This window comes from Felis catus, chromosome D1, assembly GCF_018350175.1.
Source record: "Felis catus isolate Fca126 chromosome D1, F.catus_Fca126_mat1.0, whole genome shotgun sequence".
Lineage (NCBI taxonomy): Eukaryota > Metazoa > Chordata > Mammalia > Carnivora > Felidae > Felis > Felis catus.
Window position 1 is genome coordinate 69,818,316 of NC_058377.1, and position 17,069 is coordinate 69,835,384.

Genomic DNA, 17,069 nt, shown 5'->3' on the forward strand with positions numbered 1-17,069 from the left:
AGCAAAGGAGGGGCAGAGAGAGGGTGAGAGAGAACCCCAAGCAAACTACATGCTGTCAGCACAGAGCTCAATGCAGACTCAATCTCACAAATTGTGAGATCATGACCTGAGCCAAAATCAGGAGTTGGACGCTTAACCAACTGAGCCACCAAGGCATCCTTGCAGAATTTTTTTTTATATGAAATTTATTGACAAATTGGTTTCCATACAACACCCAGTGCTCATCCCAAAATGTGCCCTCCTCAATACCCATCACCCACCCTCTCCACCCTCCCACCCCCCATCAACCCTCAGTTTGTTCTCAGTTTTTGTCTCTTATGCTTTGGCTCTCTCCCATCTAACCTCTTTTTTTTTTTTTTTCCTTCCCCTCCCCCATGGGTTCCTGTTAAGTTTCTCAGGATCCACATAAGAGTGAAACCATATGGTATCTGTCTTTCTCTGTATGGCTTATTTCACTTAGCATCACACTCTCCAGTTCCATCCACGTTGCTACAAAAGGCCATATTTCATTTTTTCTCATTGCCACGTAGTATTCCACTGTGTATATAAACCACATTTTCTTTATCCATTCATCAGTTGATGGACATTTAGGCTCTTTCCATAATTTGGCTATTGTTGAGAGTGCTGCTATGAACATTGGGGTACAAGTGGCCCTATGCATCAGTACTCCTGTATCCCTTGGATAAATTCCTAGCAGTGCTATTGCTGGGTCATAGGGTAGGTCTATTTTTAATTTTCTGAGGAACCTCCACACTGCTTTCCAGAGTGGCTGCACCAATTTCCTTGCAGAATTTTTAAGTAAAGTTTCTTACAGTTACAGTTTATGTTCCAATTACATTGTAGCATGGCTTCTACATCCAAATTATTTTGTCCTTTTTTGCACTGAACATACATTCATGAGAAAACATGCTCAACATTATGACATGAGCTGGTACCCTGAACATGTACTGAAATAAAATCAACAACTCTATAAACTGTTCTTCAATTTGATTTCTTGCAACATATAATCTCATCTTTCATGGCAGGAACTGATTTTCCATTCTTCAGGATTACATCTCATCTCTTGATCAATGACTCTTAAAATTGTTGTCCATTGACAAAAAGAAACATATTGTCATCAATTTTGATTCCCTTCTTTGTCACTACATATAACAATTTCACTTGTTCCCTACTGGATGAGTATTTAGGAATATCTATGTAAAACAATCAAGTTCTTCAAGGGGGGAAATCCATTTGAAAAACAGATATGACAAGTGCTGTAATCATTGTCCACTTTGAGATGGAATTTCTTTTCCTGTTCATGAGCAACATTGTCCCTTTAAGAACAGGCACTTAGGGGTGCCTGGGTGGCTCAGTCGGTTAAGCAACTGACTTCAGCTCAGGTCATGATCTTGCCTTCCTGAATTTGAGTTCCATGTTGGGCTCTGTGCTGACAGCTCAGAGCCTGGAGCTTGCTTCAGATTCTGTGTCTCCCTCTCTCTCTTCCTGCCTCTCCCCTGCTCACACTCTGTCTCTCTCTCTCTCTCAAAAATAAACATTAAAAAAAAAAAAAAGAATAGGCTCTTAAGGGAATATATTTCTCAATTCTTTAATCTATTCAATAAGTCCCTTTAAGCAATGGAGAACTTTAATAACACTGTTTACTCTTCTTTCAATTTGCATAATCTTACTATTAAAGAATACTGAAGACTAAAGAAATACTGAAATACTGAATACTGAAGACATGAACAAGAAATAAGTAGGCTTCACTCAATGGAGTGTTTTAAATGTCAGCAAGAACTTGGGGAAACTTTTCTTCAGAAAGTATGATTTCAACACATCAAATAAACCAAGGGTTCTCTGTCTTTGTTTAATAGAATCAATGGGTTTTTAAATGTGAGACAATTAAATAATACGGAATGCCAACAGAACCAAAAATAATTTAATTGTTTAGTTTGACCAGAATAAATACTGAAGGTTAGATGGTCATCTCTGTCCCAATCATGATCCTGTGGCTTGCTGTCCATTTAGCAGGGGCTATGGATAGAGGCAGCTTTCCTTAAAAAGAACTCTGGGTAAGGCAGGCAATAACATACATCTTTATCTTACAGAATCAACTTATGCATCAAAGTATTTGCTTTAAAAAATATTTGCAACAGGGAGCATAACTCCCCATTCCTTAAGTGGGGAATGACTTCTTCCAAAGAATACAGTATAGAAAGGAGGAGGGGTGCCTGGGTGGCTCAGCTGGTTAAGCGTCTGCCTCTTGATTTCTGCTCACCTCATGATCTCATGCTTCATACGATGGAGCCCCACATCAGGATCTGCACTGACAGCACAGAGCCTGCTTGGGATCCTCTCTCTCTGCCCCTCCCTCGTTCACACACACACTCTCTCTAAATAAATAAATAAATAAACTAAAAAAAAAAGGTAGAAAAAAAGCAGCTCTATAGTAGAGAACCTGAAGAACACTACCTTTGACCAGGTGATCAAGGTCAACATCAATAGTGTAAGTCATGTTGACAGAATGTACCCTTGATACTATGCGATGAAAACGGCATTTTACCTCTGTGATTTTGCTCCCCAAACCTCATATCCCTAGTCTAATCATGAGAAAAACATGAAGCAAATTCTAATTGAGGGGCATCCTACAGTATACCTGACCAGCACTCCTCAAAACTGGTAAGTCATCAAAACAAGGAAAGTCTGAGCAACTGTCACAGCCAAGAGGAGCCTAAGGAGACACGATGACTACATGCAATGTGGTGTCCTGGATGCGATCCTGGAACAGGAACAGGAAATTAGATAAAACCTAAGGAAATAATAATAGACTATGGTCTTTAATTAATTGAAATGTATTGATGTTGGGGGCACCTGGCTGGCTCAGTAGGTTAAGCATCTGACTTTGGCTCAGGTCATGATCTCATGGTTTGTGGGTTCGAGCCCCATGTCAGGCTCTGTGCTGACAGCTCAGAGCCTGGAGCCTGCTTCAGATTCTGTGTCTCCCTCTCTGTCTGCTCCTTTCCCACTCGTACTCTCTCTCAAAAACAAACATTAGAAAATTTTTTTTTAATGTATTGATGTTGGCTCATCAATTATAACAAATGCATCATACCAATGTAACATGGTTTTTTTTTAAGGTAAATACTATTTTAATGAATCTTGTACATGTGTCCATATGTGTGTATCTACATACACACACGCGCACGTACACACACACACACACACACACACACACACACACATCCCTGATATACAATGTATTTTTTCCCAGGGGTTGACTTGAAAGGAATCTCAGAAAGCAGACTGCTTTTTTTTTTAAGTGTTTATTTATTATTGAGAGATAGACACAGAGCATGAGCAGGGGAGGGGCAGAGAGGGGGAGACACAGAATCTGAAGCAGGCTCCAGGCTCTGAGCTGTCAGCACAGAGCCCAACGTGGGGCTCGAACTCACAACCCACGAGATCATGACCTGAGCTGAAGCCAGACACTTTACCGACTGAGCCACCCAGGTGCCCCCTCGGAAGCAGACTGCTTTAAACGGTGCAGAGCTTCTCTGATGTGCCAAGCCCTCCTCTTTGGGTCAGACTTCCATGTTTACCACAGAAGCCCCTCTTTTTATCTGTGGTCTGCAGGCCCTACTGATATTATACTTTTTGAGGAACACTATCATCTTTTTTTTTCTTTTAAAATTTTTTTAATTTACATCCAAATTAGTTAGCATATAGTGCAACAATGATTTCAGGGGTAGATTCCTTACTTCCCCTTACCCATTTAGCCCCTCCCCCATCCCACAACCCCTCCAGTAACCCTCTGTTTGTTCTCCATATTTATGAGTCTCTTCTGTTTTGTCCCCCTCCCTGTTTTTATATTATTTTTGTTTCCCTTCCCTTATGTTCATCTGTTTTGTCTCTTAAAGTCCTCATATGAGTGAAGTCAGATGATATTTGTCTTTCTCTGACTGACTAATTTCACTTAGCATATTACCCTCTAGTTCCATCCACACTGTTGCAAATGGCAAGATTTCATTCTTTTTGATTGCCGAGTAATACTCCATTGTATATATATACATACCACATCGTCTTTATCCATTCATCCATTGACGGACATTTGGGCTCTTTCCATACTTTGGCTATTGTTGATAGTGCTGCTATAAACATGGGGGTGCATGTGTCCCTTCGAAACAGCACACCTGTATTCCTTGGATCAATACCTAGTAGTGCAATTGCTGGGTTGTAGGGTAGTTCTATTTTTAGTTTTTTGAGGAACCTCCATACTGCTTTCCAGAGTGGCTGCACCAGCTTGCATTCCCATGTAACATGTTAATAACAGGGGAAACCATATGGGAGCGGTAGAGTGGAACTCTCTGTGCCATCTGCTTAAATTTTCTGTAAATTTAAAGTTCTTCTAAAAAATAAAGTCCATCGGTTAAAAAACTTCACAGAGATACGGCAGGAAAGATAAATAAATGAGCATAACTGTTAGCAAATTAACTAAATAAAAGTTTATGAATTGAATTGAGAATTAGGAGAGGTAACTGAATACAGCAAAATTCAGAGTAAAAGAAAAATCATCTATTGTCACTTTCCACAGCATTTTATACTACCCATTGTCTTATTTGGTTCTCACAGTATCTTTGAGGTAAATGTTGTTCCTGTCTGTAAGTGAGAAGCTGAAGCTTAGACTTATGAAATTCTTGGTTCCAGTTCATTCCACTAGTGAGGGGACATAGCCAGAATTTACATGTGTCTCTTATATCCATGGCTTTTTCCTCAATGTCGTCTGGCAGAGAATAAAGGTCAAAAGAATGAAAGAGGGGTTGAGGGGATGTGTGAAATAGATGATGAGAATTAAGAAGTGTACTTGTCCAGATGAGCACTGGGTGCTGTGTGAAAGTGTTGAATCTCTATATTATATACCTGAGACTAATATTATACCATACATTAACGGACTGGAATTTAAGTAAAACCTTAAAAAAAAAATGAAAGCAGGAAATTCAACCCAAAACATATCTGCTAAGGTTGAGGCCCTGTGTTGAAATGTACGAGATTACAGAGAAGGTCGGTCATGGACCCTGACCTTGAGGAATATACTCTATTGGGGGAGACACAAAATGGGGGAGACACAAAAATATAATTTGCAGTAATACCTGGTCCACTGGCATGGAGAGGAGATGGAGATGTGGCTGTTGAACATGCACACAATCTTATTCCCGTGGGTGCTAAGAAGTTTCAAGGTCAGACTCCTACATTTCTGTGCAATCACTGCAAATTAGAAGATTATTTCTTTTCACCTGAGGGAGCATTGAAGGATAGGCATCTGGTTTCGTTTCAGGTGTAAACAAGATGACACACATAAATGATAAAGAAGACAATCTTTTATCTGACATAAAGGTCTCTGCCTATAGTTTTTCAGCTGTACACGCTTTCCTTGCCACTAACCAGTTTAGCTGACATTCTGATTTTAAGCTTAGATTCACCAAAGGACTCATATCTTTCATTAATCAGAGTGCAATAATACAATAATAGTTATAGGGCACTTACTAGATGGCAGGACTCTTCTAAGTGCTTTATATACATTATTGCTTTAATCTTTACAACTATCCTAAAATGGGACTATTTTAACCCCTATTTTGCAACTGAGAAATCTAAGACATGAATAAGTTTAAAACTCGTCCAGGGTTACCTAACTATATTGACAGAGATGCAATTTGAACAGGAGAATGTGACTTCATAACCCATCTTATAATTGTGGTATATTGTTCATCTACTCCCCCCCTGAACACACACACAGACACACACACTGAAAAAGTATATTAAAGTGTGTTTACTACACTATAATTTGTATGTGAGTAAATATACTTTCTCTAATTTCTAAAATTATTTTGATCTTCACAACCTCCCCGGGAGCTAATTAGCAGGGGCATAAAAGTTCTCAATTTCATTTAGTTTAAAAATGAGTTCAAGTATGTACCATCAGCATGTGGGATTCATTCCTGGAATGCATAGATGGTTCAATATATAAAAATTAATGTGCTCCATCACACTTACAGAATAAAAAAACCCACATAATGATCTCAAGTGGTGCAGAAAAACATTTAACAAAATTCAACACCCTTTCTTGATAAAAACCCTCAACAAACTAGGATTGAAAGGAAACTACCTCAACATAAACGCCATGTATGAAAAACCCACAGCTGACATCATACTCAATGATGAAAGACTGAAAACTTTTCCTCTAAGATCAGAAACAATATAAGGATGTTCATTTTCATCCCTTGTATTCAACATAGTAGTGGAAGTCCTAGTCAGAGCAATTAGTCAAGCAAAAGAAATAAAGTCATCCAAATTGAAAAGGAAGAAGTAAAATTATCTCTGTTCACAGACAACAGAAGCATGTCTGTAGAAAACCCTAGAGATTACACACACACACACACACACACACACACACACACACACAGAACTAATAAATTCATCAACATTAGAGGATACACAATTAACACACAAAAATCAGTTGCACTATTTACACCCACAATGAACGATCCAAAAATGAAATTAAGAAAACAATTTTATTTACAATAACATTAAGAGCATAAAGTATTTAAGAATAAACTTAACTGTGAGGGTGAAAGACTTGCATAGTGATAACTACAAAACAATGCTGAAATTAAAGACATCAATAAATAGCAAGACATCCCACGATCATGGATTGGAAGACTTAATGTTGTTAAGATGTCAACACTATCCAAAGCAATCTACAGATTTGGTGCAATCTCTACCAAAATTTCAGTGATGTTTTTTGCAGAAAAGGAAATATTCTTCTAAAATTCATCTGGAATCTCAAGGGACCTCAGTTAGCCAGAGCAATTGTGAAAAAGAACACAGTTGGAAAACAACACTTGCTGATTTCAAAACTTACTACAGAACTATGGTAATCAACACTGTGTGGTACTGGTGTAATGACAGATATGAAGACCAATGGAATTGAATAGAGAACACAGAAATAAATCCTTGCATACACGGTCAAATGACTTTTGACAGGGTGCCAAGATGATTCAGTGGGGGAAAGGACAGTCTTTTAAACAAATAGTGTTGGGAAAACTGGATGTCCACATGCAAAAAACTTGAAGCTAGATCCTTACCTTACACCATATATAAAAATAAACTCAAAAGGCATCAAATATCTAAACATAAAAGCTAAAACTTCTAGAATTCATAGAAGAGAACATAGGGAAAATCTTCATGACAATGGATTTGGCAATGATTTCTTGACTATGACACCAAAAGCATCTACGGGTAGGGGTGGAGAGGCCAGAAAGAACATTTTCTCAGGGGTGCCTGGGTGACTCAGTTGGTTAATATCCAACTTTGGCTCAGGTCATGATCTCACGGTTTGTGAGTTCAAGCCCTGCACCGGGCTCTTGTGCTGGCAGCTCAGAGCCTGGAATCTGCTTCAGATGCTGTGTCTCCCTCTTTCTCTGCCCCTCCCCTACTTGCACTCTGTCTCTGTCTCTCTCTCTCTCTCAAAAATAAATAAACATTAAAAAGAAAATTTTCTCAGAGGGGGTAAAATTCTAGTTGGGTTTTCAAGCAAGGAATTATGTTACTACTTAACGGTTTTACATGTATATTTTATATCTACAACTAGATCAAAAGCAATTCATGGGAGGCAGCCTGAAAGAATATAGCTTCAGATTTAAAAGGATCATTAGAGATTATTTAAACCAATCCCTTCATGGTGCTACTGTAGACTGACTGTGTCCCTCCCAAATTTGTATGTTGAAACCTAATCCCTAATGTGGTGGTATTTGGAGGTGAAGCCTTTAGGAGGTAATTAGGTCATGGAACCCTCATGAATTAGAATAGTGCCTCTATAAGAGGCTCCAGAATTATTCCTTACCCCCTTTCTGACATGTGGGGACATAGAGGGAAGATAGCTGTCTATGAGCCAGGAAGCCAGTTCAGAAATATATTTCTGTTGTCTACACGCCACCAGTCTATGGTAGCTTCTTATAGCAGCCCAAAGAGACTAACCCACTAACAAAGAAACTGGGGCTCTGCAAGGGGACATAACTTGCTCCAAGTTCTTTTTTCATCTTCATCATGGTAGCTGTCACAGACTTAATAGGTCTAAATCTTCCCGGCCTGGGAATATGAAATGATTTCTCCAATATCCAAATGATGAAGGTTTTGTGCCCCCATCCCACTTGATTGAAGAAAGTCTAGTCATCCAATAGGCTCTCTTCCCTAGGTGGTTTTACCATCAGAGAAGCTTGCACGTTCTGCAAGTCCAGCCCGATGGAGTATGCTACCTGGTTAAGCTAATGGTCTCAGGATGTTGCTTTTCTATGTATTTTGATCGAAATAATTTTGTTATTTTCTATTTTTCTAAGCATGGCCTTTCACTTTCCTGCCTGTCACATGGGACAGTTTGGGGATTATCATCCGTCCTTGAACACCTGCTGCCATCACTCTTTTGGCATGGGCAGTGAGGGAAGGAAACAAACCCTTCCTTTAATTGATGGTGGATAGAAAGCAGAAGAGAGAGAATAAGGTATACGTATTGCTGAATGCGGCTGCTCAGAGTCTTCAGACCCATCTGGTCAGGGTCCTAGGAGGATGCCCCCAGCCCAGCTGCTAGTCTGGCACCTTCTGGTTGGTGCCGTTTTAAACAAATTTTTTTTAATGTTTATTTATTTTTTAGAGAGAGAAAGACAGTGTAAGCGGGGAAGGGGCACAGAGAGAGGGAGGCACAGAATCTGAAGCAGGCTCCAGGCTCTGAGCTGTCAGCACAGAGCCCGATGCGGGGCTTAAACTCATGAAGTGTGAGATATCATGACTTGAGCCCAAGTCAGACGCTCAACCGACTGAGCCACCCAGGCACCCCTGGTTGGTGCCGTTTTATCTCTCATGAAAGACAAGCCCTTGAGTATCTCGTCTGCCCTGAAGTTGAAGTTCCACCTACCATGAAGCAGTTGGAGGGCCATCACCCTAGTCCTCATCTTCTATTCCAGAATCAACATCTTTCCAGGCAGGCAGGGTGACTAGAAATGGAAACATCCACCTAATTCAGGAGAAGCCTCTTCTACTCCATGCAAGGTGGGTTGTAGCGCAGAATGGCCCACAAAACTCCAGTCTCATTAGATCAAAATATGTCAGTGTCAGCACAAGTGGGTTATTTCTTCAAATTATCTGTTGACACTGACAGTCCAGTGCAGTCTAGTTCCTTCCCTCCTATTGTTTTCTCCAGCTCCAAATAATGTTTGGGATCTCACATTTTGGTACGTTTTTCAGATTTCTAGATCTCTGAGAATAAAACTCTCTTATTTCCTCAATAACAAACAATAAAGCTCTTTCAATTCAACCAAAGAAAAGGATATTTTTCCCCAAATAAGTACAAATTCTGCAGAGTGGCACCACCAAAGCACATCAAATTTATATAATCTAAAAGAAAACTGAGCTGCTTCATCCAAAATATCTGCTTTCATGTCATTTCCATTTTCTCAAAAAAAGGGTGCATGAGTAGTCGAGATGTATGTATACATTGAACACTTCAAGTGGTTTCCCTCAAATCAATTAAGGTCTTCTTTAAAGGCCAAGAGAGTAAGATAAGTCTTCAATTTTTACAAAAAAGAGGAAAGAAGAACTGCTTAAAACTTGAAAATTACACATAGCTGACTTCTAGCCATCCGAGTTTTAAAAGTCTTAGGGCTTAAAATAGTCTTGATGACTATTATATAATAGATCTATTATAGATAGAGAGAACATAGGGAAAATGTTCATGACACTGGATTTGGCATCATTTCTCTCTATTATAGATCTATTATGTAATAGATTCATCTAATAAATAGATGAATGAAGCTGAATCACTCAAGCGTTTATTGAATACTTATTATATGCATGCACTTAGCTAGGTAATGAGCACACCACTGGAAAATAAAACAGGAATTTCCTACTTTCCTGGAATTTCAGCCTGGTGGAGGAGACAGGAAATAAACAAATAAACACTTAAATGCAAATTGTGATAAGTACCAAGAATAAACTGGGCTTGGTTCTCTCTCTTTTCTAAACAAAATTTTTAATGTTTATTTATTTTTGAGAGAGAGACACAGAAACAGAGACAGAGCATGAGCGGGGGAGGGGCAGAAAGAGAGGTAGACACAGAATCTGAAGCAGGCACCTGGCTCTGAGCTGTCAGCACAGAGCCCGACGCGGGGCTCTAACTCACAAACCTTGAGACCATGACCTAAGCAAAGTCAGACGCTCAAACGACTGACCCACCAGTCGCCCCTTGATTCTCTCTTGATCCAGAATAAAGGTGTATGGGGAGAGGATGCCCCCTCCTTTTTTTAAGTAAGCTCCACACCCAATATGGGACTTGAACTCACAACCCTGAGATTGAGAGTCTCATGCTTCACTACTAAGCCAGCCAGACACCTGGAGATAACTTCTTTAAATAAGATGTTAGGGAGGGCCTTTAAAGACTGAGTCATTTAAGCCTAGATTGAAAATTGAGTTGGAGTCAGATGTACTGAGGACGGTGAGCCATGTGTGTGAAGGCTCTCCCCCTCCAGTGCCTGCAGAACTGAAGGCAGGCCAGTGATGGTACAGTTTAATGAAGGGGAAGAGAGAGAGGGTTGTGTTATTTCATGTAGGTCCTAATAGGATGCTGTAAGGGGTCTGGATTGTATGCATTTGGGGGAGCCAATTTAAATAGGATTTTAAATAGGGCTGGGGTGGGGATTGGGCAGAAGATACAATTCAATTCACAATTTCAAACGATTACCCAGTTTGCTGTGTGGTGAATGGATAGAACGTATGCAGAGGATAGGATCCAAGAGACCAGTTAGGAGGCTCTTCTTGCAGGTGAGAGAGGAGGGTGACTTGGACTAGGATGGTGGCATGGACATTTGATCTGTAGGTGCGATCCCCTACAGAGGTGGTCAAGTAAAAATGAGATAAAACTCAAGCATGACTGATGATTTGTGGCTCCTGTCTTGAGGCACTTACATAAAGGCTTCTCTCTTTGACTTTATGTCCTCCTGGCCTTATCTTCAGTGACAATATGACCAAGAGCACATTTAAAAACCTGCAATGGCCCTGGTAGCTATCCAGAAAATGCACAAAATGAAATTTGCATCCCTCACCTTTTCAGGTCATTACATTCAACCTACGAGGCAGCAGTCCTAGGTTCCTAGCTTGCTGCCACCAAGGTTTATTCATCTCTGTATTTTTTGTATCACTTAGCACTCCATTAATACAGAGCTCATGGTCAATGAATTCTACGTTGATCTAAAGTGACAAAAATTCAATATCTTCAGAGTTAGCAGGTCTACCATTTGAAAGCGGTTTCAGAATTTGGGAACAGGCACAAAGTCATTAGGAGACAGATATAAGAATAGCTCTGCTTAATGGCATGATTTAGGCCTAAAGTAGTGAGTGGTTTTTCTCGCATGGCTCATAAACTGAAAAGACAGCCCCCGGAGAGCAGCTACCTCCTGCTCAGACCCCTGAATCCACACACCAAGCTGCATGTGCTTACTCATGGGGCACTTACAGTACTTAGGGTACCATCTGGGCACTGGATATTTAAGTTGCATAAAATATGGACCCTTGAGGAGAATAAGGTGACCTCTTCTACATAAGGCTTCCATAAGCAATCTATTCTTCCCCTACCAAAGCATATATCTCACTGCACTGCAGTTTTTTTGTTAGTCTGTCTTGCACTAAGTAAGGCTGATGTGCTCCACGAGAGCAGAGACACGTGTATTTTTTTCTTCACCATTGTAGCCCTTGCCCCTAGCAATGCCTGGTACCTAGTGGAGCGGATGCTTGTGTTTGCCTTACACATCACCTTCCCTCTTCTTTAATAAGGGAACCCTCTCTCCCATGAAGCATCCATTCCATTTGGTTTGCTTGACTCTGATCCCATCTGTATTGCAAGAGAGTGGCTCACACCAGGGCTCTCTCTGAAGTTTTTCAGTAAGAGATTTTAGGCAAGACTCTTGCCCCTTGTCTTGGCCAAGCTGCAAATGAATCTTGGCAGCCACCACACCTGCCCCATGGATGCTGTTGGTGTTTCACCTAGATTCCCTTCACCACGGAGATTCAGACAATCCCTTATCCCACAGCCCTTGGCTGACTGGCAAGGGGTTACAAAATCAGAACTCCTTGTCTCAAGGTGGGATATAAACTCTGTGGTATGATTTATGCTTCAGATCTCCCCATGGGAAAAGGCTGAAGCTAGTAGTCTCCAGCAGAGCCTGCGTTCTTGCTTAGCTTCCTGTCCCTGCTTCCCTCACGTACATTTTCCTGAAAGCATTCCCTCAATAAATCACTTTCATAGGATTCCTACCTCAGACTCTATTTCTAGGGAATCCAACCTAGTCAGCGTGTAGAAAAGAAAGATTAACACTAATAACAGCATTTGAATGCCTGGATCTTTACCATGTTTTTCCTTGTACTTTGTAGTTAGGTGAGCTGATTTGTTTAAGCTATTTGGATTTCAGTTTCTGTCAGTTGCATCTAAAAGAGTCCTGACATTTAGCAGCATTCTATAAACATTGACCAAGTATATCGAATTATAAGTAGAATAAAATAGAAAGTATAGGTGAGGATGAAAACATGGTGAGCAAGTTTGTTTAAGCTACTTGGATTGGGTTTCTGTCATTTGCATCTTAAAGAGTCCTGACATTCAGCAGACATTCTATAAATATTTGTTGAATAAGTGTATTGAATTATAAATAGCGGGAAATGGAAATACAAATGAAGATGCAATAAATGGCATTCAGTGTTTTGAGAAATGGTAATTTGCATTTATCTGAGCCCCTAAATATAAATAGTAAATCAGCAGAAATGTGGGTAGTGGAGACATTCTAGGCCTTAGGAACCTTCATAAGAACAAAGGTTTTGGCAACCTGGACTAAAGGGTGTTAGAGAAAAGATGAGTTGTCCTACATGGGTAGAGTGGAGGAATGTAAAAAATGCTTATTTTGTTGAAGCAACAAGTTTATGAGTCGTATGAAGGGAAAGGAGGTCATCACTGGTGTGTATTTCCAAGCTTGTGGGCTAATGCTGACAGGTGGGCTCTAAGAAAAAGTACAAGATGTACAGACAATACTCTGATATGTTTGGGCTGTAACAGCAGACAGATTGCAGCAAATGTAATCAAGCTGTGGCTGTTCGTCATGGTCACATGCAATCAGAGTAAAGATCTGCTGAGACCCACTGATTCTGAGGTGTGTTCTTTACCCACATGGGAGCTGAGTATACACACAGCAGTCTCCTTGGTATCATTTTGTCCTATTTCACCAGGGTGGTGCAACAGTTGGCCTGTACAGCATAGATACATTTATTTTGATCTGGTTAAGTCATCATGAAAGTTGTTGGTTTTTTGTCAGAAAACAATAAATACTAAAAATATACAGTACTTTGTATTGATTGCTCAGAATAATGCCTGCTGTCACAATGTATAATAGGAATTTTCATTTATGATGCTTTAACATAAATCATGCCATTTAATCTTCATAAGTGTCCAACAACGATCAAAGTTTTAAACTTTGCCAGTCACCAGACTTAGAACAATGCCTTCTCTCTTCAAGTTCACACCTTTCTTTCTTTCTTGCTTGCTTGCTTGCTTTTTTTTTGAGAGAGAGAGAGAGTGCAAGTTGGGGAGAGGGGCAGAGGGAGAGAGAGAGATAATCTCAAGCAGTCTCTGTACTCAGCGTGGAGCCCAGCCCGGGGCTCAGTCTCACGACTCTGGGAGCATGACCTGAACTGAAATCAAGAGTAGGTGATTCAACCAACTGAGCCACCCAGGCACCCCCACACCTCTTTCTAATACCTGAGAGTAGCCTCATGGTGATCCCTATGGATATTCAATAAATATTTGCTAAGATGCACTGATATAGCACAGTTAGTTCTTGGTTTTTGTTTCTCTGTGCTCCTCAGGATAATGGGGTTCTTTGTCTGACACCTCCCCAGCACCCAGAGAGTCAGCCTGCCCCTAGTAATAGGCCCTCTTCCTCGGCAGCTTTTATTGCTGGAAAAGCCTGGCCCTTATATTACATGGCTTTTGAACATGTCATAGGCATTTCAAACTTAACATGTCTAAAATGGAATTTCTTATACACATGAAACTAATATAATAACACTGTATGTAAGTTACACTGGATTTAAAAATAAAAAGCATAATAAAATTAAAAAAAATGGAATTCTTGATGATTTTCTGAAACCTATATATACTCTATTTGGCTCCCACTCTTCCCCATGTCAGCATCCCCCCTGCCACGCCACCACCCAGTGAGTTATTAAAGCCAGAAACTTAAGTGTCAGCCTGTTAATTTCACTTTCAAATGACATCTAGAACCTATTTACTTCTCTTCGTCTCCACTAGTACTGTCCTAGGCTAAAGCATCCTTCTTTCATTTTGACCACAGCAATAGCTGCCTAAGTGGACATCGTGATTACAATCTACACACTCAATCCCCTCTACACACGTCAGCCAGAGTGAACTTTTATCTTATGTCATTTTCAGAGTGACCTCTTAAAAATGTAAATCAGGGGTACCTGGGTGGCTCAGTCAGGTTAAGCATCCAACTCTTGATTTCGGCTCAGGTCATGACCTCACGGTTTTTAGGATCGAGTTCTGCATCGGGCTCTGTGCTGATGACATGGAATCTGCTTGAGATTCTCTCTCCCTCTCTCTTTGTCCCTCCCCCACTCCTGCGCATATTCTCTGTCTCCTCTCTCTCAAAATAAAGAAATAAATAAACATTTTTAAAAATGTAAATCATGGGTGACTGAGTGGCTCAGTTGGTTAAGTGTCCAACTTTTGATCTCAGCTCAGGTCTTGGTCTCAGGGTGGTAAGTTCAAGCCCCCCTTGGGCTCCACGTGGGGCATGGAGCCTACTTAAAAAAAAAAGTAAATCAGATCACAACATTCTTTGGTTTAAAATTATTTAGGGGCACCTGGGTGGCTCAGTCGGATGAGCCATCGACTCTTGATTTTGGCTCAGGTCATGCTCCCAGGGTCGTGGGATTGAGCCTCACTTCGTGTGGAGCCTACTTGAGATTCTCTTTATCCCTCTCTGCCCCTCTTCCACTGTCGAAGGAACACACTCTGTCTCTTTCCTAAAAAAAAAAATGTTTAATAGTTTCCAACTGCATTTTGGATAAATCAGCTGTCAAGTAACCTACAATGCCCTGCATATATTGCCTGCTATGTATTACTGTCCTCTTTGCTCAGTACACTCTAGTCACCTTGGCTTTCTGTTAGTTCTTGAGTACATCTAGCTCTTTCCTGCTACAGGGACTTCACTGTTACACTTTTTCTGCTTGGAATGCTCTCGATGAGCCTAGTTCCCTCTATTCTTCATGACTTGACACATTTTAACTCATTAAGGAGGTTTTCCATAAAATTGCTATCAACAGTTCTTATCTCTGGTATTCTCAATTAGGCACATTTTCCTTTTCTTTACAGCAATCTGCAATTATTTGCTGTAATTATTTCATTATTTGTGAAATTCCTGGTTATATATCTTCTGTGTAAGAAAGTAAACTTCATAAAGGCTGTGATATCATCTAGTCTTGGTTATATCGTTAATTCCTGGCACACAGTAGGCCCTGAATAAATATTCTTCAAATGAACAAATGATTGAGTGACCTCTCATCTAAGATGGCAATAGGACCAGTATTTATCTTTGCCCTCGTGTCACTCGGCGACAACTTGCCCTAGCCTAGGTCCAAGAGAAAGTGTAGAAATTTGAGAACTATCAGCCTTGCTGTGGCGGAAACATTATATGATGTGGAATCAAAAGAACAGCATTCTAATTTGGGAGAGTTACCTAACCTTTATGAACCTCGGTTCTCTCCTGTGTAAGAACAGGGATCATGACATAGCTTGTAGTCCCATTATCTTGTGTCCACAATGCCTGATGCATAACAGATGCTAAAAATATGAGTTTATTTAACAAAACAATAACACTACCTTAGAGGATTTTTGTGAGGATTAAATGAGATATAGTTTATAATATACCTAACAGTTTGGGGTATATTTTAAATGCTTTTTAAGTGCTTATCTCATAGAACATGCAATTGAAAGAAACTTAAAGTTGCTTTCTTTAAAAAAAAAAAAAGTTTATTTTGAGAGAGAGAGAGAGAGAGCACTGAAGGGGCAGAGAAAGAGGGAGAGAGAATCCCAAGCAGGTTCTATGCTGTCATCACAAAGCCCCATGAGGGGCTCAAACTCACAAACTGTGAGATCATGACCTGAGCTGAAATCAAGAGCTGGTCGCTCAACAGACTGACCCACCCAGGTGCCCCTAAAGTTGCTTTCTTATTCAAAGCAACTCTGAAAAAGAACAAAGTTGGAGGGATAACACTTCATGATTTCAAAACTCACTGAAAAGCTACAATAATCAAGCCTCTGCGGTACTGGCATAAGACTAGATACAAGATAAACAAAATCGGATTGAGAGTCCAGAAATAAACCATTGCATTTTCAGTCAGTTGATTTAAAAAAAAAAGTACTGAGATAAAATATCATAACATAAAATTTTCCATCTGAATCATTTTCAAGTGTACATTTCAGTGATATTAAATGCATTCATAATGTTGGATAACAATCTCCACCATTCATTTTCATAACTCTGAATCCTATAAAATTGAAACCCTCTACCCCTTAAACAATAACTCCTCATTTCCCCTTTCCAGCTCCTGGAAAACACAATTCTATTTTCTGTCTTTATAATTTTGACTACTCTAAACACCTATCTCATATAGGTAGAAACATATAATATTTGTCTTTTTGTGACTGACTCATTTTACTTAGCATAATGTCTTCAAGGTTTACCCATGTTATAGCATGTGTCAGAATCTTCTTCCTATTTAAGGCTGAATGATATATTCCATTGTATATTTGCTAGGGTTGCTTCCATGTCTTAACAATTGTGAATAACGTTGCTATGCACAGGGGTGTAAAAATATGTATGAGTCCCTGCTTCCAATTCTTTTGGATATATATCTGGAAGTGGAATGCTGGATCATATGGTAATTGCATTTTTAATTTTTCAGGGAACTGTCATCTCTTT

At 39.9% G+C, this 17,069-nt stretch overlaps 1 protein-coding gene across 4 annotated transcripts in view; it reads right to left on the reverse strand.

The window, feature by feature from the left end:
• Positions 1-17,069, reverse strand: part of PTH (parathyroid hormone) — a 134,679-nt gene that overhangs the window by 9,705 nt on the left and 107,905 nt on the right. For 2 of the 4 annotated variants that reach the window (XM_045038047.1, XM_045038049.1), the window contains exon 4: positions 5,130-5,244. The exons of 1 other annotated variant lie outside the window; for it this stretch is intronic. Coding sequence is in view for 2 of the 3 variants with exons in the window: in XM_045038049.1 (XP_044893984.1) it covers positions 5,130-5,244 (115 nt within the window). In the remaining variant the exon portion in view is untranslated. Of the gene's footprint in view, positions 1-4,176; positions 4,388-5,129; positions 5,245-17,069 lie in introns of those variants that run through there. One more of the 4 variants, XM_045038050.1, reaches the window with a different exon arrangement.